At 42.8% G+C, this 24,809-nt stretch overlaps 1 protein-coding gene across 2 annotated transcripts; it reads left to right on the forward strand.

Annotated features, from left to right (window-relative positions):
- The first annotated feature begins 386 nt into the window (after nt 1–386).
- On the forward strand, nt 387–11,359 carry WFDC13 (WAP four-disulfide core domain 13). Of its 2 annotated transcripts, none has more exons than XM_065919811.1 (4): nt 387–519; nt 3,156–3,306; nt 4,792–4,856; nt 11,034–11,359. In XM_065919811.1, exons 1-3 carry the CDS (start codon nt 432–434, stop codon nt 4,832–4,834), a joined length of 282 nt encoding a protein of 93 aa, XP_065775883.1. In that variant the 5' UTR covers nt 387–431; the 3' UTR covers nt 4,835–4,856; nt 11,034–11,359. The 2 variants fall into 2 exon arrangements, with proteins under 2 accessions (XP_065775883.1, XP_065775882.1); XM_065919810.1 differs by lacking the exon at nt 11,034–11,359 and adding an exon at nt 7,958–8,512.
- Nucleotides 11,360–24,809: the final 13,450 nt, after the last annotated feature.

Here is a 24,809-nt window from a genome sequence, read left to right on the forward strand (position 1 = left end):
ACTGGCTACAGATCAATACGCAAAAGTCTGCTTGTCTACATCAGCAACAAACGAAAAGGAATAATTAAAAAGCTAGGATGTTGTTTACAATTTTAACAGTTCAAACCTCTAGGAATAAATATAACAAAGACAAGCCAGAACTCTACGTGGAAGAATTTATTAAAACTTTGTGAAAGGATATTAACAAGACAGAAACAGATGAGAGACCTAACCAGGTCAGGATGAGGGGGGTGATGAGAGTGCCGATTTGAAAACGCCTCCTGACCCTGCAGTAGGCATGGTTGGGAGGTGCTCAGATTTCTGCCAAAGCCTCCTGATTGGCGGACACGGTGTAAGGCAGTCACAGCTCCTCGCCTTCACTTTGCCTTCTGTTCTAAGCTGTGCCTGGTCACAACTTCGACCAGGACTTGCCCACCCGTCCTACCAGCAGCATGAAGCCTGCGCTGTTTCTCCAGCTCCTGCTCTTGACTCACTTAGCATCGCAGCTGGTGTCTGGGAGTCCCAAGCAACATTTTAGGAGTAGGTGCTGGGTCTGGGCCCAGGGGAGGGAAGAAGCATCTGGAGAGATGAGAGGATGTGAGGGATGGGTACATCTCGTGAAAAAATAGTTTCGTGTTCAAAAGTCCGAGTTTTATTGTCAGCAAGATCTAGGTTTGAATCCCCGCTCTTTTCACACTGAGTGAGCTTAAGTAGAGTGTCTAACCTTTGAATTTTATCTTTGTGATGGATAGAATGATAGTGGGGTAGCTGGGAGACGAAATGGAGACAATGCATGTAAACATAGAGTGCCCCTACTGAACCAGGGTAAGTGCTCGATAAGTATTAACTACTGTAAATGTTATCAGCTCCATCACCCAGCTTCTTCACGGATGCTTGGGCCAACTTTTCAAGCATTGAAACAGAGAGGAATATTAAATTGGCAGAATTCAACCTGTGACCTACATAATCTCAGCCTCAGAGGATATTTTGCGAGGAGAGGAAACAAAGTGTTGCATTTCATTTCCCATGTTAAATGCTCAGAGGTGTCTGCACAGTCATCAGAGATTAGCACCCATGGGAAGGTGTGGAGTTCATCTCTGCAGCCACTGTTGCCTAGTTCCAACCAAATAAGAGCTCTGGCCACAGTTACTTTGATGACCAAAACCAAATGGAAAATGAGTTGTCGTTCATTATCCCTGCACTTCTCCATAGGAGATGTATCTTCAGAATATTGCAGGCTCAGGAGAGGATTATGTGTACTCTCTCATGTATCTAGGGAGGCAAGGTTCTATGTTAGGGTTCTCAGAGAGTGAGTGCAGGTTTAACAAAGGAAGGCTAAACTAGCTGCAAGAGAATGGGGTTATCCAGGATAGGGGCTAGCTGGAGAACCAGAGACTAAAATTTGAGGAGAGAGAGACACAGAGGCTTTGTGAAAGATTGGTAAGTACCATAGTGAGATTAGGACCAGATACCCTGTAAAGGAAGCAAAACTTGAGAAGGTCAACCTCTCTGAGATTCCTGGCTCATGGACTCTTTTTCCACAGTGTTCCACTGAGCCCCGAGCTCTCCAAAGTAAGGATCAGCTCCAATCTCTTTTTTTTAATTTTTGGTTGCGTTGGTCTTCATTACTGTGCGAGGGTTTTTTCCAGTTTCAGCAAGCAAAGGCTGCTCTTCATTGCAGTGAACAGGTTACCTGTCACGGTGGTTTCTCTTGTTGTGGAGCACAGGCTTAGGCACGGGGGCGTCAGTAGTTGCAGCATATAGGCTCGGTAGTCGAGGCGCTAGGGCCTTGTGGCTCCACGGCAAGTGGAATCTTCCCAGACCAGGGACTGAACCCGTGTCCTCTGCCTTAGCAGACAGATTCTTAATCACTGAACCACCAGGGAAGCCCAATTTCTTGCATGGATCCAGTGAGCTAAGGAATGACAGGCTGAGGACTGAGTACGGTGTGTTAGTTGCTCAGTCATGTCCAACTCTTTGTGACCGCATGGACTGTACAGCCCATCAATATCTTTTGTCCGTGAGATTTTCCAGGTAAGGATATTGGAGTGGGTTGCCATATCCTTCTCCAGGGGATCTTCCTGACCCAGGGATCGAACCCAGGTCTCCTGCACGGCAGTCGGGTGCTTTACTGTCTGAGCTACTAGGGAAGCCCTGGTTTCTGCCAAATTGTCATCAGCCTGGTTCTCGGCTTCTTACCAACCACCTCTGGTATCATTTGCTATTACTGTTATAGCCCCAGCTTCATTAATCACTTACTCCTTTTAGATCAGCATGATATCCTACAGATCCCCTTGTAATTGCAAATACCTGCAGAGCAGTAAACCAACAAAGGCTTACAGAATGCTCTTCTTATGACATTTGCCCCAAAGAAAAGACAAGTCAAAAGGAACAAAAAAACTAAGATCTGGCAGGTCTTGACTAAAGGAGTTAATGGGTTTGTTCTTAATGGCTTAGAGTTCAGGAATAGAGAGAATATTGTGAGCTGGAGCCTTGAAGCAGGATCCCTTGGTAGAGGTGCTCTTGGCTTTGATCTGATTTATGGTAGGTGGGGTAAAGGAATGCCTAAGTAAAATACTTATTTTTCTCCAACAATAGAAAGTGGGGGACCCTGGAACTCTGACCTCACAATCGCTAGAGACCTGGGAAGATGAAACAGCTGATCTTTGCACCCTGTTCTGAAATACCCATCCTTCTTCCCATTAAAGAAGTCACCCCCAGAACTCATTTGAGATTTGGGTTCTAGCATTCTGATGCCAATAACTTGAGTGTGCTACGCGGTTTTTATCCATTTAAAAAATCATCCCTTTTACTCATTCTTCCCATGCACAAATAACACGTTAGGTCAAACCCTAGAATAAACTATTGTTTGTTTGAGTCTGCACAATGAATCAGAACAAATGGACTGGCACACGTGTGCCATTCATTCCCTTGAACCAGTCTCAACCAGGGCCGATGGGGACTTAGCATTTGATCTGCAAGGGTGATGAGTGACCCCTGAGTGCCGAATTCTCCCAAACTCCGTCTTTGATGGAAAGAGTTCTCAGGCCAAAAATCTTACTCTACCTCCCTGTGACCACACTAGGGGATCAGCGTGACTGGTTCCCCGGCAGTTCCTTGGACTTGTAGAGTTCTGAAAGTCACTCCAGGCTTCTCTTTTCTACTCTGTGTTCCAGGGTATATCTTGGAACCTCCACCTTGCAGATCAGACCCGGAAAACTGTACCGATTTCTGCACATTGCAGGAAGATTGCCAACCAGGATTTCAGTGCTGTTCTGCCTTCTGTGGTATAGTTTGTACATTAAACAAATATGTAAACCGCGAAAGGTAAGGGCCTCTCCTGCCCAGCCCTGACCGTAGGTGAGAGCTCAATAAGAGTCTCTCTTACCAGTCACGATGATGGACCTCTTTCTCTCTAACATTTTCTTTCTCTTTACCAAGAATAATTACCATAAGTGCCCTGATGGAAGGAGCCTTCCTCCACTCAAGAACTACATAATCATTCTCTCCCAACTATCATATCTGTCAATCTCTGTACCTGTCTCTCTGAACACACTGATTCATTCAACACACTGATTCTCCATTCACTGACCTGTCTCTGAATCCATGCTCTGGGACCTTGCATCTGGAGCTGCATCACCAGAATCCCAAAGCAACTCTGTTCTCTGGTTTTGCTCACCCTCTTTTACCAAACACCACATTTCCACACCCCCACCCCCACCCCCAGAGTTCCTGGTTTCTGCAGATGCTCCAGTACAAGGGATGCTCTGATTACTTGCCCAGGCATCAGCACTGGCCCCAATTCTGCTGAACAGGGAGAACTCCCAGAAGAGAGAAAGGGTATTACAGGCCCGATGAAATGTCTGGTTTCTAATCCTATCTTGCAACCATGTCTTTCTGTGACCTTGAGTAAGACAGTTCCCTATTTTTGCCTTTCATTTTCTCATGCAGAAAATGGAAACTCTTTTTTTTCCAGCCTTGCAAGATGGTTATGGAGGTATAGACAAGATCTCAAGAGATCCACAAGACAGGAGACGTAACCAGTGAGCTTCTAAACTATCTTACTCTCTGCTACATTTTCTGCCTTGAGTATTATAGCCCACATAGGACCTTGGTCCAGAGTGATCAAATACAAGCCCAAAACTAGATCTCTGGACCCAAATCCTGGCTTCACCACTTCTTGGCTGAGTGATCTGGGCCACAGTTTCCCCATCTTTAAAACTGAAACAGCAAAAGTGAAATTAAAGTAGAAAACCCAGACAATCTCTAAAAATATTGCTTGGCACATAATTCTATCTTCTTTCCTTTCTGTATAAGTGTTAGTCGCTCAGTCATGCCCAACTCTTTGTGACCCCAAGGACTATAGGCTGCCAGGCTCCTCTGTCCTTGAAATTCTCCAGGCCAGAATACTGGAGTGGGTAGCCATTCCCCTCTCAAGGAGATCTCCCCAGCCCGGGGATAGAACCCAGGTGTCCCACATTGTAGGCAGATTCTTTACTGTCTGAGCCACTAGGGAAGCCCTTTGCCACATAATAATTACTCAGGAAATTTTAGTGATGAGACAACCACTTCTCTCTCAGGATTGGCCCTTACCATTCAGCTCGACATCTTTCAAAGCTCCACCTTGGAAGGCACAAGCCTAAGTCTGAACCTCTGTGTTCTCTGGGTTCTCTGAGGTTCCGCTTTCCCTATGACATGAGGACTTAGCTTCACGGTTTTATTGCAATCATGGAAGTAGTGGAAATTTTTTAAATGATATCTCTAAGAAAAAAACCTCATCAGGTAACATTTGAAAATGTTTTTCTTCTACAGACCCAAAAGCAAAACCTTGAGAAACAACGGGGTTGGCGAGTGAGGCATATTTTCCAGAGCATTTTGTAAGTATCAGGGTTGGACCTGGGCTTCCCCAGACAAGTTTTCTCCAGTTTTCCTTCTCCAGCCTCTCCAGTGACTCACAGATTCCCAAAAGGTCAGAATAGCCTTTTGTCACTGATGGCCCTGCCTCCGTTGTTCCCCTGCTGAGGCTATGTCCTCACTCCCTGGGGCAGGATGTGGTCCAGAGTCAGTTCAGCAACACAGAACAGCGAAGGAGGCTGGGTCATGGCCCAAGGTGAACTCAGGACACTCAGGTCTGAATCTGTGCCAGGGACCAGGGTCTGCCAGCCTCAGGTTGACTATGCCCTGGGCAGGGAGTAGAGCTGAGCCCTTCACACTCTGTGGCCTTGGTCAGCTCACCTTACATCTCTGAGACCACCAACTTCCCCATGGGAAAGACAAGAGAACATCTGTCCCTCAGGTTCTGTGAGGATTACATGAGGCCATGTGGAATGGAAGTATTTGGTCATTGCAAAGACGCTGCATAGGTTAGAAGTTGCCAGCAACTCACACTTTCTGGGTTCCAGGCTTTTCCTCTTTAAAAAAGAAAATAGGGGGAGGACTTCCCTGGCATTCCAGTTGTTAATATTCCACGCTTCTGTTGCAAGAGGCACAGGTTCTACCCCTGGTCAGAGAACTAAGATCCCACATGCTTTGCAGCTTGGCCAAAGCAAAAGGTGTGTGTGGGGTGCGGGGGTGGGAGGGAATTATCTTTATTGTTTTACCAATATTACAAGAAAGGGGAGAAAAATATGGAGTCTTCTGTAACTCCACCATCAAAAGAAAGCTACTCTTCATATCTTGGGAGCATCCCTTGTGGCTCAGCTGGTAAAGAAATCTTCCTGCAATGCGGGAGACCTGGGTTCTATCCCTGGGTTGGGAAGATCCCCTGGAGAAGGGAACGGCTACCCACAAAGAGTCAGACACGACTGAGCGACTTTCACTTCACTTCACATTTTTTTTCAGGCTGTCTGGGGGCAAATGAGGAACTTAGGGTCTTCTAACAGCCCTTCTGAAGTCAACAAAGTTTCCAAGTTAGAAGCTTGGTATTTCAACTTAGAAACTCTGTACTCATTAGACAAATGGTAGCGAGCAGAGGCCAGTGAAGGTGTTGAAGCGCATGTGGACCACAGTTGCTCAGGTCCTGAGGAGCCAGCCATGCGAACTTCCTCTGCACCTTATAATAATTAACTTCCCGAGTCACACACTGGCCAGCAACCAATGCATCAACACTGTAGCCTAATCCAGGACCCGTGCAGCATCCACTGTCAGATCTGTTAGATCCTTGTGTCACCGTGTTTGCTGTCCCCAACCCTGCAGCCTGTCCTCTGCAGAATGGTTCCCCTCAACTGACAGTTCCTACCGTGGAGACCCCGGTGTTGGCTGGGAAGTTCAGGCAAGGTAGGAGATGGTAGTGCCAGTGAGAGCCTGAAAAATAACACTGATCTTATTCCCAGAAAAGGCAGTGTCGAGCTTCCTGTGGAGACAGGGAATGGAGGATAGCAAAGACCAGGCAGATCCCGTCACAGTCTTCCCGGAAACCTGGGCTCTGCTGGGTGTTGTCAAGGGCTTCCAACTTTGTCAATGAGAACTAACATTTTTATCCATGGTGTCCTTCATCTCAAGGGATCCTCACAGCAACAATAATACCCAGTTTACAGACAAAGAAACCGAGAATTGTGGAGTTAAAGTAATAATCTCAGCACTAGCCAACCGGTCAGTGGTGGAGCTGGATTACAAACCCGAGGCTTGGGGCGACAAGCCCAGAGGGTTGTCGCTGTGGGCGGTTTAGTTCATTTCTGCTGAGTAGATTCTCACACTTCCTATTTCCACTGAATGTTTCCGCTGATGCTTTCAACCAGCTGTCAGCTCGGACTCATAACTCCTTTCTAAGCCCTTTCAGGCTTAGAAACCTGCCTCACTAAACTTGGTCTTTTGCCAATGCCCCAGCCACTCGCTCTCCAATTTTCCTCTAACTCAAGCTCTTCTTTCTGCCCAGAATGTCTTTCTCCCACTTTTTCAACAAACTCCCACTCATGTTTCAAGTTTCATATTAAGAAAAAGATTTCCATGGAAGCTTCACCAATTCACCCCAGGCAGAATGGTTCTCTTGTCTTTTCACAGAACCTTATCTTGGCCGTACCTTCTACTTTATCACATTGTACTGTAATTGTTTACCTTAGTATTTTCTTTGTCTAGAATATGAGTTTCCTAAAAGTAGAAACTGTGTCTGATTTCTGTGCCACGGTACCCTTTAACCCAACACCATGCCTTGCACATAGTGAAAAGTGAAAGTGTTAGTTGATCAGTCATGTCCAACTCTTTGCCACCCTGTGAATTGTAACCCACCAGGCTCCTCTGTCCTTGGAATTCTCCAGGCAAGAATACTGGAGTGGGTAGCCATTTCCTTCTCCAGAGGATCTTCCCGACCCAGGGATCAAACCCAGTCTCTCACATTGCAGGCATAGTCTTTACCATCTGAGTCACCAGGGAAGCCCATGGTGAGGACATAATTTCTGACTTCAAATGAGGATGAGAAGCAGGCTGGCAAGGTGTAGTCTAATCCTAACATTTCATCAATTCCTCTCCCAAAGAAAATCTTCACTGGCTAGCCCAGAAGCATTCAGATGGAGCTGTGTGTTTCAATTTTTGTCTGCTGGACTCAGGTGTTTCGCAAATTCTTTTCCTTAAAGACTCATTTATATTTGATTTTGAAGATAGAAATAGAATGAAATACAAACAAAAAAGAAGTGTGGAAATATCCCGTTCATAAGGGGGACTAGGAGGGAGTAAGGGCTAGAAGTCCTGGCTGCTGTGGGACTCAGCCCAGTTCTGTGCTTGCTGACCTGGTGACACTGGGTATCTCCAAGTTTTCAGGGCTCCAACCTCTTCATCAGTAAATGGATGAATTGTGTCATGAGACAAAATGAGATGAGACAGGTAAAAGCACATGCCGCAGTGTCTGGCAGAGAGTCTAAGGAAAATGTGACTATTATTATTCAGTAATCCCAATTCCTTGTTTGTCCAAAACTCTTGTTTTATAAAGGAATCAAAGTGTACATTCTACCTTAAACTTTATGTTTCTTAAAAAATTTTTCTCTAGGTTCCATATACGTTAGCTCTCAAAGACAAGTATCGTGTGTCTGATGTTTGAAATATCTTCTAAGATGGATCAAGGCATATTTATGAAAAGCACTCCATCCCTGAAAGACTGTGTGATTAAACCAAATAAAAGCTCAGCTAATTTAACAATGATCTCAATTTCTCTACTAAACCTCCAGCAACTAAGAAAGATGTTGCTTCTCTCTGCAAGTCCCATGTAAATGCTACCAACTTGGAAATTTGTGGTCACCTAGTCCCACGATTCAATGTTGCCCCAATCACATCTCCTCCAAATGAACTTTTCCCAAGATAAATGCATCACAATTCCATATCCTACCCCTCTCTTACATGATACCCTTCTTTACTTGCGGATCCCTGATAAACCCTGCCTAAGAGCTGGAAACTGTTCAGAAAACTCTGCAGCCTCCTTTAGCACCGTGAGTTGGCCAGATGTGTTCAAGTTGACCTAGTGAGCTGCTCTTCTCACATTAAGGTTGACCCATTCAAGCGACAGCTATCAAACTTCCCTGGCGATCCAGTGATTAAGAATTTGCCTGCCAATGCAGGGGACATGGGTTTGATCCCTGGTTGGGAAGATTCCACATATCTTGGGGCGGTTAAGCTGGCAAACCACAACTACTGCACCCATGAATCCTAGAGCCCTCATACCACCACTAGAGAGTAGCTCCCACACACTGCAACTAGAGAAAGCCCTTGCACAGCAACAAAGACCCAGCACAGCCAAATGCATATATAAAGTCAAAATGTACAAACTTCCAGCTACAAGATAAATAATTACTAGGGGTATAATGTACAACGTGATTAATATAACTAACACTGTTTATGTTATATATGAAAGTTGTTGACAGTAAATCAAGAGTTCTCATTATAAGAAAAAATCTTTTTTCTATTCATTTAATTTAGTATCTGTATGAGATGATGAATCATCACCAAGCTTAGTGTACTAATCATTTCATGGTGTATGTAAGTCAAATCATTCTGCTGTACCTCTTAAACTTATACAGTGATGCATGTCAATTACAACTTGACAAAACTGGAAGAAGAAATAATAAAATTAAACTAAAAACAAGGGAAGCAATGAAACAAGACAGAAACAGACCCATAGATACACAGAACAAACAGGTGGTTACCAGCAGGGAGGGCAGTGGGGGAATGAGTGGAATAGATGAAGAAGATAAAAGGTATAAATTTCCAGTTACAAAATAAATGAATCTCAAAGATAAAATGTAAAGCATGGAATATACTCAATGGTTTGGTAAAAGCTTTGTATGTGACAGATGGTAACTAGACTGATGACTTTGTGATGTATAGAAATATTGAGGCCCTATGTTGTACACCTGGAACTAACACAGTGTTGTAGGTCAATTATGTTGTTGTTGCTGTTTAGTCACTCAGTTGTGTCCAACTCTTCACGACCCCATGGAAGCACACCAGACTTCCTTGTCCTTGACCATCTCCCAGAGGTTGCTCTAATCCAACCATCTCTTGTCCTCTGTCATCCACTTCTCCTGCCTTCAATCTTTCCCAGCATCAGGGTCTTTTCAAATGAGTCAGCTCTTCACATCAGATGGCCAAAGTATTGAAATTTCACCTTTAACATCAGTCCTTCCCATGAACACTCAGGGCTGATCTCATTTAGGATGGACTGGTTGGATCTCCTTGCAGTCCAAGGGACTCTCAAGAGTCTTCTCCAACACCACAGTTCAAAAGCATCAATTCTTCAGTGCTCAGCTTTCTTTATAGTCCACTCTCACATCCATACTCGACTACTGGAAAAACCATAGCCTTGACTAGACGGACCTTTGTTGGCAAAATAATGTCTCTGCTTTTTAATATGCTGTCTAGGTTTGTCGTAGCTTTTCTTCCAAGGAGCAAGCATCTTTTAATTTCATGACTGCAGTCACCATCTGAGTGATTTTGGAGGCCAAGAAAATAAAGTCTGTCACTGTTTCCATTTTTTCCCCGTCTATTTGCCATGAGGTGATGGGACCAGATGCCATGGTCTTAGTTTTTTGAATGTTGAATTTTAAGCCAACTTTTTCACTCTCCTCTTTCACTTTCATCAAGAGACTCTTTAGTTCCTCTTCATTTTCTGCCATAAGGGTGATGTCATCTGCATATCTGAGGTTATTGATATTTCTTCTGGCGATCTTGATTCCAGTTTGTGCCTCATCCAGCCCGGCATTTTGCATGATGTACTCTGCATATAAGTTAAATAGCAGGGTGACAATATACAGCTTTGACGTACTCCTCTCCCAATTTGAAACCAGTCCATTTTTCCATGTCCGGTTCTGACTGTTGTTTCTTGACCTGCATACAGGTCAATTATACTTCAATTTTTTAAAAAGACAATCATTGAAGAGTGCCCATTCATTCTAAAGAGAATTATTAAATACCTAAAGAGGAAGCCATTTAGAAGTGGTCAGATGGTCCAATGACCATCACTCAACTTCAGCCATCAGAGAGAAGTTTAGAGCCTCAATATAGAGAGGGTTGATGAATATGTTTTTGGAAGGGATGTCATAGATCTAGCATGCTGTATTTCCCTCCAGCACACCAAATCAGAGACTTTTGAAAAAACTAACCATTCATAGATGTATTAAGACTTGTGCTAGAAGGGAAGAGATTCCAGCCCCACGCTGACCTGCAGAGACATGAGACTCCCTACCAGTGTTGCTATCCAAGCAGAGCACGGAAGAATGCTTGGAAGAGATTGAGATGTGTTTCCTGAAGTTGGGAGGCATTAGGCTCTCGCCTATGTTACTAAAAGGTGTGTGGTCCAGCTGCTTGCTGCTCAAAAGCCAATAAACAGGCCAGGTTGGTGGGAAAGGAAGTTTGCTTTATTTCAGATGCTGACAACTCAGGGGGAGGGTGGACATCTCCAAAGGCTGACTTTCCCCTCTGCCACTGGCAACCAGTGGAGCAAGAACCTTTACAGACAGAAGTGGGCGGGGGAGCGGAGCGGGGCTACACACAGAAACAGCACAGTGATCTCTGACAATCATCTTTAAATTGGTCATTAGTGGTCTGACCAGCATCATTCTTGATTGTTTTAGGTGCAGTTAATCTTCAGTTCCAGGGCTTCCCCAATGGTGCTAGTGGTCAAGAATCTGCCTGCCAATGCTGGAGACACAGGTTCAATCCCTGGATAGGGAAGATCCCCTGGAGGAGAGCATGCAAACCACTTCGGTATCCTTGCCTGGAGAATCCCATGGACAGAGGAGCTTGCAGGGGCACTACAGTCCATGGGGTCGCAGAAAGTCGGACACGACTGAAGCGACTTAGCAGCAGCAGCAATCTTCGGTTCCAGGGTCCATTTGTTCCCATTTCTTTGAGGCCAATTCTCAGAATTGTGGCAGCTGATGTCATGGGTACAGTCTGTCATCATGTAGTTAATTTCTTCCACCTGCTGTTTTAGTGAGCTGTCTTATAGATAGCTCACAGGACATGGCTCAGAATATTATCTATATCCTTTAAGAAGGAAATAAAGGTCCTTGACTATGCTTAATGAGTACATTTTCATTATTTGGTCTCATTGGACTGTTTTACTTCATTTCCACATGCTCTCATTTCTCTGATTAAACTTATTCTTTGACTAAAGTTTTCTGCAGACAAAAGGCAGGCAGAGGACCCTGGTGGAAGGACCATAGGGTCCTGCTCTGATTCACCTAGACAGTGAGAAGCAATGGAAGAAGACTGCCTTCCAGAGTCTGAAAGGACTTGGAAGCCCCAGGTTTCTTGTGAGCCAAGGACATAACAGAGAAGTAGCCAGGCTTGAGACATTTAGGAAGAACTTCAGCAAGAAGACTTCCAGCTCTGGACTCCTTGTGTGTGTTGCCAGGGCCAATTACAGAAGGACTTAGCCCCTTAACCACCCCATTAGAGAAGGCTGCAGTCTGGAAATGAAAAACACCCCTTTGACCAGTGCACCCGGAGTTTGTGGACATACCTTGAGGAAAGATAGACTGAATGGCTTCTAAAGACTCATCAATCCAGGATTCCCAGTTCTCCTTTGATTTTCTGTTTTTAGGTAAAGAGTGGGTTTATTTAGAGAGACACACATTCCACAAACAGAATGTGGGTCATCTTAAAAGGCAAGAATGGCTCTGGGAGAAACTTGATCCACAGACAGAGAGCGGCCCATCTCAGAAGGCAAGAGCCTTCCCTTGTGGCTTAACACAGATCTTTCTTCTAAGGATCCAATAATGTCTCCAGCAATAGCCACTGTGATCTACCAACTTGGGTGTATGCGGTTTTTCTTTAACATCCCAGGATGGAATTCCTCCACCAAGGCTCACAAAACTGTACTTGGAAGAAGGAGTAAGATTGCCAAGTGGCCATTTCATGCTCTTCATTTCACTAAAAGAATCAAGAGGGGTTTCCCTGTTGACTGTAGTGGCCAATCACTATTATAAAAAAGAAATAGGACTGCTTTGCTAAGTTGTTCAGTCATGTCCAACTCTTTGTGACTCCATGGGCTATAGCCCACCAGGCTCCTCTGTCCCTGGAATTCTCCAGGCAAGAATACTGGAGTGGGTAGCCTACTGCTGCTAAACTACAAAGGTAAGAATTAGACCTAGAACATGGGAAACTTCTAGGTCTAATGTAATAGAAGATTACAACAACCAATAAAGACAGAGCCATGAAAGTCTCGCATGCTTCAGATATGAGAATTTGGAGTGAGAATTCTACCAGGTTTAAAAAAAGCACACACAAACCCACTGATACATTGCTGGATGAAAGCAAAGGGAATGTGGATGAATAGCATGAGGAAAAAATCAAAAATATCAGCCACAGCATTCTGGTCAGAAAAGTGAACCATAACACTCTCCTTCTTGCTCTATCATGGATGTTTATAAATATAAATATCATTAATATTACATATGGGTCTATGTATGTTAGTTCTTTCCCATGTCCTACTATCTTATACTGTGTGTGTATGTAATGTTTAAATCATAATTTTTTGTAGAGTGGTTTAGTCAACATTGCTGAGCAACATCATCCCTCACCAAGAAAATCTCAGTGGCAAGCAACAATAGAAATTTCTCACGTATCAGCAGAAACACAGACATCTGACTACCTAAACTGGGTTTAGCTGAGCTTGAATCCAGGCTGAGGGGAGGGTCCACTTTGATCTATACATTTCTCATTCTTCTGGGACCAGTGGTTTCTCAAGAAACATTCTTCTCATGGAAAAAAGCAGAAGTCAAAGGAGGAAATTTCAATTCTACAAGCACATTTCAAACTTGACCAAAGCAAATAACAAACCAAGTCCAGAGTCAAGGAGATAGGAAGTACAGAGAGAGTAGTCTGTTCACCTGAAAGTCTTTGTACCAAAGTAGATGTATAATAAAAAAAAAAAAGCCTATATTTGATAAGGCTTACAAGAAAGAGAGTAACTTAAATACTACAGAAGGATAATGAATCCAGTGTACTCATACTTTGCATTTCAAAAGTGAGAAATGTTCCTTTTCGTGACTCAGAAAACTTTAGAAAAGCATGATAGTATGAACAGTGTTTATGAACATTGTAATAGAAGCAATGGGCAAGATGGAGGGAAGCTAGAAAGATCAAAGCTGGAGAACAAGGAAGAAGGCTGTACTTCTCAGATCCCCATCATTTAAATAATGTGAAAGAATGTTAACAAGGTATTCTCCATGGAGATGGTAATGATTGAATACCAAAGAAATTACAGTCCAAAAGAGCAAAATTAAGAGTAAAGAGAATGTAGAGTGAGAAAGGGATAGAGTGAGAGTTTGAAGGTAGCAGATGCAAAGTATTATGTACAGAATGGATAACACAACAATGTCCTAATGTAGTTAAGTGAAAGTTGCTCAGTCATGTCTGACTCTTTGCAACCCCATAGTCTATACAGTCCATGGAATTCTCCAGGCCAGAACACTGGAGTGGGTAACCCATCCCTTCTCCATCGAATCTTCCCAACCCGGGAATCAAACCGGGCTGTGCGGCGTTACAGGCGGCTTCTTAACCAACTGAGCTATCAGGGAAGCCATCCTACTGAGGAGCACAGAGAGCTATATTCACTATCCTGTGATAAGCCACGGTGAAAAAGAACGTGCGTGTGTGTGTGTGTGTGTGTGTGTGTGTGTGTGTGTGTGTGTATGTGTGTGTGTTTTATATACATAAACATGGGCTTCCCTGACGGCTTAGACTCCAGGCCAGAATTCTGGAGTGGGAAGCCTCTCCCTTCTCCAGGGGACCATCCCAACCCAAGAATCAAACCCAGGTCTCCCACATTGCAGCTGAGCCACAAGGGAAGCCCCAACATATATAAGAAATTTAGAATTGGAAGGACTGCTGCTGAAGCTGAAACTCCAACACTTTGTCCACCTGATGTGAAGAACTGACTCACTGGAAAAGACCCTGATGCTGGGAAAGACTGAAGGTGGGAGGAGAAGCAGATGACAGAGGATGAGATGGTTGGATGGCATCACCAGCTCGATGGACGTGAGTTTGTGTAAGCTCCAGGAGTTGGTGATGGACAGGGGAGCCTGGCGTGCTGCAGTCCTTGGGGTTGCAAAGAGTCAGACATGACTGAGTGACTGAACTGAACTGATAAATTAGAAGTTTTATATATATATATATATAACTGAATCACTTCTAGTTTTATTTCAGGGTACAGGCTAAGGCATGAATATAGCCTCTCCTGGGGATCTCACTACTGCTCTTACCATCTTTTCTAGTCATCTGGAGAAGCAAGTAAAACTCAAAGAAGGGTTCAGCTGAACCTCCTCCTTGATGCTGTTAGGAGAAAGAGGGAGATGGCTTCTCTGAGGTGAGACTATTCTTTTAAGTAAATTCTTGGCAGCTCTACTAGAGTTTAGTTCCCACTCATCCCACTTCACTACCTTCCAGCCACGGGGGCAGAACAGGATGTGCCAGGTCCCCAACCATGAAGCTAATGGACCAAGGAGGTGACCTTGAGTCTCCAAAGTCCCTTTTCACCCTTTCCACATTCCAAGTAGCATGTTACACTATTAAAAAAAAATTTAGGGGACTTTCCTGGTGGTCCAGTGGTTAAGAATCCAGCTGCCAATGCAAGGGACACAGGTTCTATCCCTGGTCCTCGAAGATCCCCCATAGCCTGGAACAACAAAGCCCGTGCTCCACAACAACAGAAGTCACAGCAGTGAGAACCCCATGCACCGTAACTAGAGAAAACCTGCGTGCAGCAACAAAGACCAAGTGCAGACAAAAATAAAAATATAAAATAAATAAATAATAAAAATAATTTTATTGTGAAGACTGAGTTCAAGCTAGCTTATGGGTTTACTCATTTATTTATTCCTATTCAGCCTAGTTTCAGAAGGGTTTAAGGCAGCTTACCAAGACTCATAACACATTGTATTTTTAAAAAATAAATTTAGCTGATATAAGGAAGACAGAGCATAGAAGACATAAGGGTAATAAAGTATGACAGAACCACGAGGGAGACTACAAGACATCATAAAACTGACTGTCGAAGAAAAAAAGAATCCAGAAGGAAGAAAGGGTATGTTACCCCTCCATTTCCCCCATGAGACTCCACACTATTGTTTTTCTTAGTCCACTTTTAGAAAGATATTGGGTAGCAATAGATTTTTTTTTCTTTTGGCCACAGTTTGTGGCTTATAGGATCCTAGTTCCCTGACCAGGAAATGAACCCAAGCACTCCACAATGAGAGCACTGAGTCCCAATCACTGAACCACCAGGGAATTCCAGAGAAGCAATAAATTTGAGACCACTCTCCCCAACATGATCTGACTTGCAAATAGAGTTTGAGCTTGGCTGCAAAGGCTAATTTACCATGAAACTCATGCAGCTTAAGCTTCAGGCCACTCGTGTGCTCTTCTCAAGGCTCACTGCCTGCCAGGATGAGTCAGGAAGGAGTAACCTCATCCAAGCATGGAGGCAGGCAGCGTTGTCCCTACCCGGGGTGAAGGGGTGGAGGCTGAGGGGGCACGGAATACAATACCAAATGCCCTAATGAAGGCCTTAAGGTAGTACTGTGTTCACATCTGGACAATCCCTACTGACAATCTGTTGTACTCACCGGGCAAACTGATCCCATATTTGAGCTCAAGGAGAAATCTCAATCAGGTGTTGCACTGCAAGTAACCTGCTTGGAGCCAGCCTTCAAGGCTTCATGACCATATCATGAACCAAGGACAGGCACAGTGGGGGGTGGGGAGGACTTGGGAGAGATGGATCAGAGGCTACTGAGCTGCAATGAGAGCCTATTAAGTTAAGACCAAAGAGTTAGGGTCTTCCCTGTGGTCTGGTGGTTAAGAATCCACCTTTCAACACAGGGTGCATGGGTTCAATCCCTGGTCGGGGAACTAAGATCCCACATGCTGTAGAGCAGCTAAGCCCATGAGCAACTAGAGAGTCCATGTGCTGAAACAAAGATCCTGCATGCCACAACTAAGACCAAAGCAGCCAAATAAAGAAATTTTTAAAAAGAAAGAAGGGAAATGGATTATCACCCCCTTCCTCAACTAATACATTCTAAGCAACTTGACTTGCTTGGAAGGAGACAAGGCTGAACTGAAAATAACTTGGCACATATACCACACAAAAGGGACTGACCTTCCAGGATGGAATTTCTTTTTTTCTTTTCCTTTCCTTTTTTTAATTTTATTAAGGTATAATTGATTTATTATAGTAAATATTGTTAATATAGCAATATAGTGTTAATTTCTTCTGTACAGCAAAGCGACTCAGATACTTGTATGTATAGATATAGATATCCCCTACCCTGTCTCCCCCTAGACAGCCACAAGTCGATTCTCTGTGTCTGTCTGTTTCTGTTTTGTAGATTTGTTCATTTGTGTTGTATTTTAGATTCCACATATAAACAATATCATACAGTATTTGTCCTTCTCTTTCTGACTTACTTTCCTTAGTGTGATAACCTCTAGGTTCATCTATGTTGCTGCAAATGACACTATTTCATTCTTTTTGATAGCTGAGTAATATTCTAGGATGGAATCTCTTGAAAGGATATTTCACCCCAGCCTGAGTTTTAGTTCAGTTTGGTCACTCAGTCATGTCTGACTCTTTGCAACCCCATGGACTCCAGCACCCCAGGCTTCACACCCAGGCTTCCCTGCTCATCACCAACTCCCAGAGCTTGCTCAAACTTACTTCCATCGAGTTGATGATGTCATCCAACCAACTCATCCTCTGTCGTCCCCTTCTGCTTCTGCCTTCAATCTTTCTCAGCATCAGGATCTTTTCCAATGAGTCGGTTCTTTGCATCAGGTGGACAAAGTATTGGGGCTTCATCTTCAGAATCAGTCCTTCCAAGGAATATTCAGTACTGATTTCCCTGAGTTGATTGAATGTATTAAAGAAGAAGTGACGAGAATGGGGAATTTGGGAGATGCTGTCATAGATGGTCCAGCTTTTCCTGGGGAGAGAGTAAAGTTTGGGAAGCTGGGGGACAAGGGTTTGGGTACAATAATGGCCAAAATAAAATGGGCCAAGAAAGACAATGACACTTATGACTATACTATTGACAACTACTGGAAATTCTCTTTCCAGTCCACCTCCAGCAGAGACTGTGACAGATCAATAGGCCCTCAATTCCTGGGGGGCAGCAGGGAGAGGCTACATCAAGTTAATAATGATACTTGGGGGACAGAATGAAAGACAAGTGTTTTTTTACTTTCTACTTTCTGTCCCCCTGGAGAAAACTGAATATGAATACATGAAGACTATAATCCCTTGGAGAGCACCCTTGTCATTCCATCATGATGTCTCCAAGAATTACAATTTATATAAAAGTATAATTAAATAGAGGCTAAAGGTTTACCTCAAGGGTTAGCAAACTTTTTCTGGAAAGGATCAGCCAGTAAATATTCTCGACTTTTCAGGCTATCTGATCTCTGTCACAAGTACTCAAGCCTGCCGTTTAGCACACACACAAAAAATAGACAATATATAAATGAATGAGTGGAGGTGTGTTCCAGCAAAGCCTCATTTACAATCATAAATGACATGGCAGATTTGGCCTACTCGTCATGTTTGTCGATACCTGCCTGCTAAGGTGGGAAGGGGAGGCTCTAGGGAACACCAAAGTTTTTTAAATGAACATCAAAGTCCTTTTATCCTAAAAGTAGGAGGAAATAGAAATAGATACTCTTTTACAGGGCATATTACCTTAGGTTTGAACCATCACAATGACTCATTGGATTAAGATGATCTGGAAATCAGTGTCTCTGGCCAAGACACTCAACCAGGGGCAATTTTCCCCAAAAGGAACATTCTAGTCAAGGCTATGGTTTTTCCAGTGGTCATGGATGGATGTGAGAGTTGGACTGTGAGGAAAGCTGAGCACCGAAATTTTGATGCTTTTGAACTATGGTGTTGGAGAAGACTCTTGAGAGTCCCTTGGACTGCAGTGAGATCCAGCCAGTTCATCCTAAAGGAGATCAGTCCTGGGTGTTCATTGGAAGGACTGATGCTGAAGCTGAAACTCCAATACTTTGGCCACCTCATGCGAAGAGTTGACTCATTGGAAAAGACCCTGATGCTGGGAGGGATTGGGGGCAGGAGGAGAAGGGGACAACAGAGGATGAGATGGCAGGATGGCATCACCGACTCGCTGAACATGAGTTTGAGCAGACTCCAGGAGTTGGTGATGGACAGGGAGGCCTGGCGTGCTGCGATTCATGGGGTCGCAAAGAGTTGGACACGACTGAGCGACTGAACTGAACTGAACTGAGAGAAATTTGGGATTAGCAAAATTGAGCAGGAGATGATTTCTACTAAAATGCAGTGAAGAGAGAGAAGGGACGCTGCCAAACATCCCACAAACAGAGCAGACTAAGAGCCGATTAAGGACTTCCCTGGTTGTTCAGTGGTTAAGACTCTGAACTTCCATGGTAAGGGGCACATGTTCCATCCTAGGTTGGGAAACTAAGATCCCACAGGCCATGCAGTGTGGCCCAAAAAGAGAGAGAGCAGACTGAATGACTTAAGTTAGCTGATATAACTGACTCCTTTAAAAAAAAAAATGTTTCATCATCCTTTACCCTGAAAGGATTATTGGACTCAGGCTTTCTCTAGTTGCGGCGAGCCGGGGGCTGAGCAGGGGGCTACTCTTCACTGCAGGGCGCAGGCTTCTCATCGCAATTCAACTCTTGTTGAAGAGCGCAGGCCACAGGCTCGAGGTGCGCAGCTTCCTTACTTGGGGCACACAGGTTCAGGAGCTGCTGTTGGCTTGCAGGCTTCGTTGCTCCAGGACACGTGGGATCTTCTTGGGCCAGGGATAGAACCCATGTCCCCTGCACTGACACGGGGATTCTTATCCACTGTGCCAACCAGAGAAGTCCAGAAATAGAGTACTTATTAAATCTCATGTCTAGTCCCTCAAATTGGCATCTGATAAAGTACATTCTGGATAATGTATATAATGGACAGATAATCGTATGACAGTACAAACACTTTTACATTTCTAAGAAGTTAAAATGACCTGGATGTCCTATGAATGATTTTAAGAGCAAGTTTTAAAACTTGAATTGTGGTGTGTTTTTGGTTTTTTTTTTTTCAGTCCTTGTATACTTGCTCCAAGTTGTGGTCTTTGAAACTGTGTTCCTTCACTGCACGTTGGATGAGCCAGGGGAATTATTACATTAACACAGAGACATTTCATTACGTGTATATAACTGCTGCTTTATACTGAGAGAAAACTGAAACTGCGGGGAAAGATTAAATAGTAAGCTCTACAATTTTATTTTGGGAAATAGGAGAAGATGCATTTTGTCTCTGGGAAAAACAGAACATGGGGCTTCCCACATGGCTCAGCGGTGAAGAATCTGCCTGCCAATGCAGGAGACACTGTTCGATCCCTTGTCCAAGAAGATCCCACAAGCTACAGAGCAACTAAACCTGTGAGCTGCAACTACTGAGTCCGTGTGCTATAGCCCGGGAACCACAACTACTGAGCACACACACCCTAGAACCGTGCTCCACAGCAAGAGAAGCCACTTCAATGAGAAGCCCCCACACTGCAACTAAAGGGTAGCCTTCGCTCCCCACAACTAGAGAAAAGCCCTCACAGCAATGAAGACTCAGCACAGCCAAAAAGAAAGCAAGAAATAAATGAAACTGAGCGTGATTTTTCAGCATTTACCCTTGATTCAAATTACAGTTTCAAAATATGTAGATTAACCGTATCTTTTGTCCAGTGTAGAGTTTTTCCCCGATACTATGCTTCGTTGATGTCTTTTGCATTTGAACACATAGCATATGCTTTCTAGATTGGTATCTTGACAAAATAAGTGTTAACTATGTCTAAAAGTTCACCCCATACCACCACCAAAATGTCTTATTTAAAAAAAAAAAAAAAAAAAAAAAACTAAAACCATACTTCTAAGTCAGAGTCTATATTTTGGTATAAGACTTGGGATGGTTTTTTTTTAGTTTGTTTGGGGTTTCTTTAGGATATTTATTTTTTAATTAATTTGTATTAGAGTTGATTTACAATCCTGAGTTAGTGTCTGTTGTATAGCAAAGTGAATCAGTTATACATACATATATACACATAGATATCCACTTCTTTATGTATATCTATATATGTCTCCACTCATATATATATATATATATATATATATATAATCCATGTAGATAGATAGATAGATATCCAGTAGTCATGTATGGATGTGAAAGTTGAACCATAAAGAAGGCTGAGGGCCAAAGAATTGCTGCTTTTTAACTGTGGTGCTGGAAAACACTCTTAAGAGTCCCTTGGGCAGCAAGGAGATCAAACCAGTCAATCCTAAAGGAAATCAACCCTGAATATTCACTAGAATATTCAATACTGTGGTCATCTGATGCGAAGAGCTGACTCATTGGAAAAGATCCTGACACTGGGAAAGATTGAGGGCAGGAGGAGAAGGGGACGACAGAGGATGAGATGGTTGGATGGCATCACAACCCGATGGACTTGAGTTTGAGCAAACTCAGGGAGTCAGTGAAGGACAGGGAAGCCTGGTGTGCTGCAGTCCACAGGGTCACAAAGAGTCGACACAACTGAGCAACTGAACAACAACAACACTGTGTTTTAGATTCCTTTCCCGTATAGGTCATCACAGAGTATTGAGCAGAGTTCCCTGTGCTATGTAATAGGTTACCAGTTATCTATTTTATATATAGCTGTGTGTATATGTCAGTCCCAATCTACCAGTTTATTCCTACCTCTACCTTGGTAACCATAAGTTTGTTTTCTTTGTCAAGTGACTCTATTTCTGTTTTGTAAACAAGTTCATCTGTACTATTATTTTAGATTCCACATATGAGCGATATCATATATCTTTTTTTCTCTGTGTGACTTAATTCACTCAGTATGACAGTCTCTAGGTTAATCCAGGTTACTGCAAATGGCATTATTTCATTCTTTTTTATAGCTGCTGGGTTTTTCTTTGTTTTGTTTATTTCACATTGAATATACTGAGATACCCAAGAAGTCTGAAAGCTGCAAACAGGTGACTAGGGCCTGAGCCAGCCCATCCTGGGCTTTAGATTTGGAAATAACTTCTTTCTGTGAATTCCTTGAATTTACTGATCTGAAAACTCATCTGATAGAAGGGTTTATGACTACATCTGAGAAACCATCTTCAATGTAAAACTTACACAAAAATTGCACTGTAGGAATCAAAAATTTGTGGGAAGAACTTTGTTTGGAGCACTAGCTTATATCATTCACTTTTGTCTTTTTTTTTTTTTGGCTGGGCCAAAGGTGTGTGGGATCTTAGTACCCCAAACAGGTTTCAAACTTGCACCCCCTACCTTGGAGCATGGAGGCTTAACCACTGGACTGCCAGCGAAGTCCCTCACCTCTTTCTCTGTGATCCATCTCACTGATTATAGCATATGTAAGTTTTTTTCACACTGAAATTATACAGGACTTCCCTGGTGGACCAATGGCTGGGACCACTATGCTCTCAAAATAGGGGACCTGATATTTGACCTGTGGTCAAGGAACTAGATCCCACATACCACAACTAAAGATCCTACATGTTGCAACTGAAAGAGATCCCATCTGCTTCAACGAAATAATAAAGAATCTTTTATTCGTTAGTTGAGCCAAATAAATAATCTTTTTAAAAGAAATTATACAAACATTTGGTATAATAAACCTTGTTACCTTGATATTTTAAGAACTGAAACCCTAGCAGGAGAGGATATTGGTCTCCAGTTTTGTTTTGTTTTTTAACTTATATTGATGAGACTGAAGGAGAGCCATATATCTACCAGGAAGGAGTGTGCTTTGCCACACCAAACAGAAGAGATTTTTGCAAATTCAATTTCAAATTCTCACCTAGGTTTTAAATTTTTTTCAGATACTTCTGAGTAATAACTTCTCCAAGGAGGTGAGGGGAGGAGTTCTGCAACATAGGGCAGGTAGTTGGGAACACCAAAAGATCACAGATAATTAAAGAAACCAAACATGTCAAGTTAAGGAATTCCTAGCTTTTCTATGTTTGGGAAGATGCATGAGTCTGGGCTCATTAAAATCATTCCTTTGATATGCGCTTCACCTATCTGGGGCCAGTGTCCTGTGTTTTCACACGAGTTTCCTCAGGGCTTGCTGTGGAGAGTGGCTGCAGTCTGATGGCTGCTAGATGGCAGGTCTTCTTTCCTACCTGAGTTCCTTCAAGATTCACTAGTTCACCATCCGTGGTGGCTGCAATTGCTGGTTACTGTGACATCCTTGTTTACCAATATGGCAGAAAATACTCCATTTCTCAAACTTGAGAGTGTAAAACTCCTAGAATAAGACATAAAAAGAAACCTTGATGCTAGTTTTTGGCAATCATATTTTAGATATAACATCAAAATTACAAGCAACAAAACCAAAAATAAACAAGTGGGACTACACCATATTAAAGAGCTCTGCACAACAAAGGAAGCAATCAACAAAATTGTTACCAACTCCAAGCTCATGCTATTGGCCCCACAATGGGCCAGCTAACTGAAGGAGGAGGTGTTAAGGCAAGGAACATGACTTTATCCAGAAAGTCAGCAGACTCATGTATCAAAATAACCATCTTGTCTTGGTCTGGATGCTGCTTTCTTTTATAAAACAGAGAGAGAAATGGAGGGAGGAAGGGAAGTAAAAAACCCATTTATCCTGCAAAATAGGAGGGTATGTGTTAATGTCTTCTTTTCTGCAGCCTGTCATGGGTGGGCTGACTCAGATTGTCTATCTGTGAACTGAATAAAGGCACTTTAGTTTAATAGTCAAGCAGAGGGGCTAGGTTCCCTGAGACAGGCCATTATGTATGAATATAATAACAAAAGCAAAGGTTAAAGTCAAAGAAACAGATCCAACATGGAGTAAGAATTGGCTCTTCCCTGCAACAAAATGAAAAGTCAACCTATGGAATGAGAGAAAATATTTGTAAACCATATATCTGGTAAAGAGTTCATATTCAGTTTTTAAGAAATCTCCACACTGTTTTCCATAGTGGCTGTACTAGTTTGCATTCCCACCAACAGTGTAAGAGGGTTCCCTTTTCTCCACACCCTCTCCAGCATTTATTGCTTGTAGACTTTTGGATAGCAGCCATCCTGACTGGCGTGTAATGGTACCTCATTGTGGTTTTGATTTGCATTTCTCTGATGATGAGTGATGTTGAGCATCTTTTCATGTGTTTGTTAGCCATCTGTATGTCTTCTTTGGAGAAATGTCTGTTTAGTTCTTTGGCCCATTTTTTGATTGGGTCGTTTATTTTTCTGGAATTGAGCTTCAGGAGTTGCTTGTATATTTTTGAGATTAATCCTTTGTCTGTTTCCTCATTTGTTATTATTTTCTCCCAATCTGAGGGCTGTCTTTTCACCTTACTTATAGTTTCCTTTGTTGTGCAAAAGCTTTTAATTTTCATTAAGTCCCATTTGTTTATTTTTGCTTTTATTTCCAATATTCTGGGAGGTGGGTCATAGAAGATCTTGCTGTGATTTATGTCGGAGAGTGTTTTGCCTATGTTCTCCTCTAGGAGTTTTATAGTTTCTGGTCTTACATTTAGATCTTTAATCCATTTTGAGTTTATTTTTGTGTATGGTGTTAGGAAGTGTTCTAGTTTCATTCTTTTACAAGTGGTTAACCAGTTTTCCCAGCACCACTTGTTAAAGAGATTGTCTTTTTTCCATTGTATATCCTTGCCTCCTTTGTCAAAGATAAGCTGTCCATAGGTTCGTGGATTTATCTCTGGGCTTTCTATTCTGTTCCATTGATCTATATTTCTGTCTTTGTGCCAGTACCATACTGTCTTGATGACTGTGGCTTTGTAGTAGAGTCTGAAGTCAGGCAGGTTGATTCCTCCAGTTCCATTCTTCTTTCTCAAGATTACTTTGGCTATTCGAGGTTTTTTGTATTTCCATACAAATTGTGAAATTATTTGTTCTAATTCTGTGAAAAATACCGTTGGTAGCTTGATAGGGATTGCATTGAATCTATAGATTGCTTTGGGTAGAATAGCCATTTTGACAATATTGATTCTTCCAATCCATGAACACGGTATGTTTCTCCAACTGCTGGTGTCCTCTTTGATTTCTTTCATCAGTGTTTTATAGTTTTCTATGTATAGGTCTTTTGTTTCTTTAGGTAGATATACTCCTAAGTATTTTATTCTTTTTGTTGCAATGGTGAATGGCAATACCACTTCTGGGCATACACACTGAGGAATCCAGATCTGAAAGAGACACGTGCACCCCAATGTTCATCGCAGCACTGTTTATAATAGCCAGGACATGGAAGCAACCTAGATGCCCATCAGCAGATGAATGGATAAGGAAGCTGTGGTACATATACACCATGGAATAT

Source organism: Muntiacus reevesi, chromosome 2 (assembly GCF_963930625.1).
Source record: "Muntiacus reevesi chromosome 2, mMunRee1.1, whole genome shotgun sequence".
In the NCBI taxonomy this organism is placed as follows: Eukaryota; Metazoa; Chordata; class Mammalia; order Artiodactyla; family Cervidae; genus Muntiacus; species Muntiacus reevesi.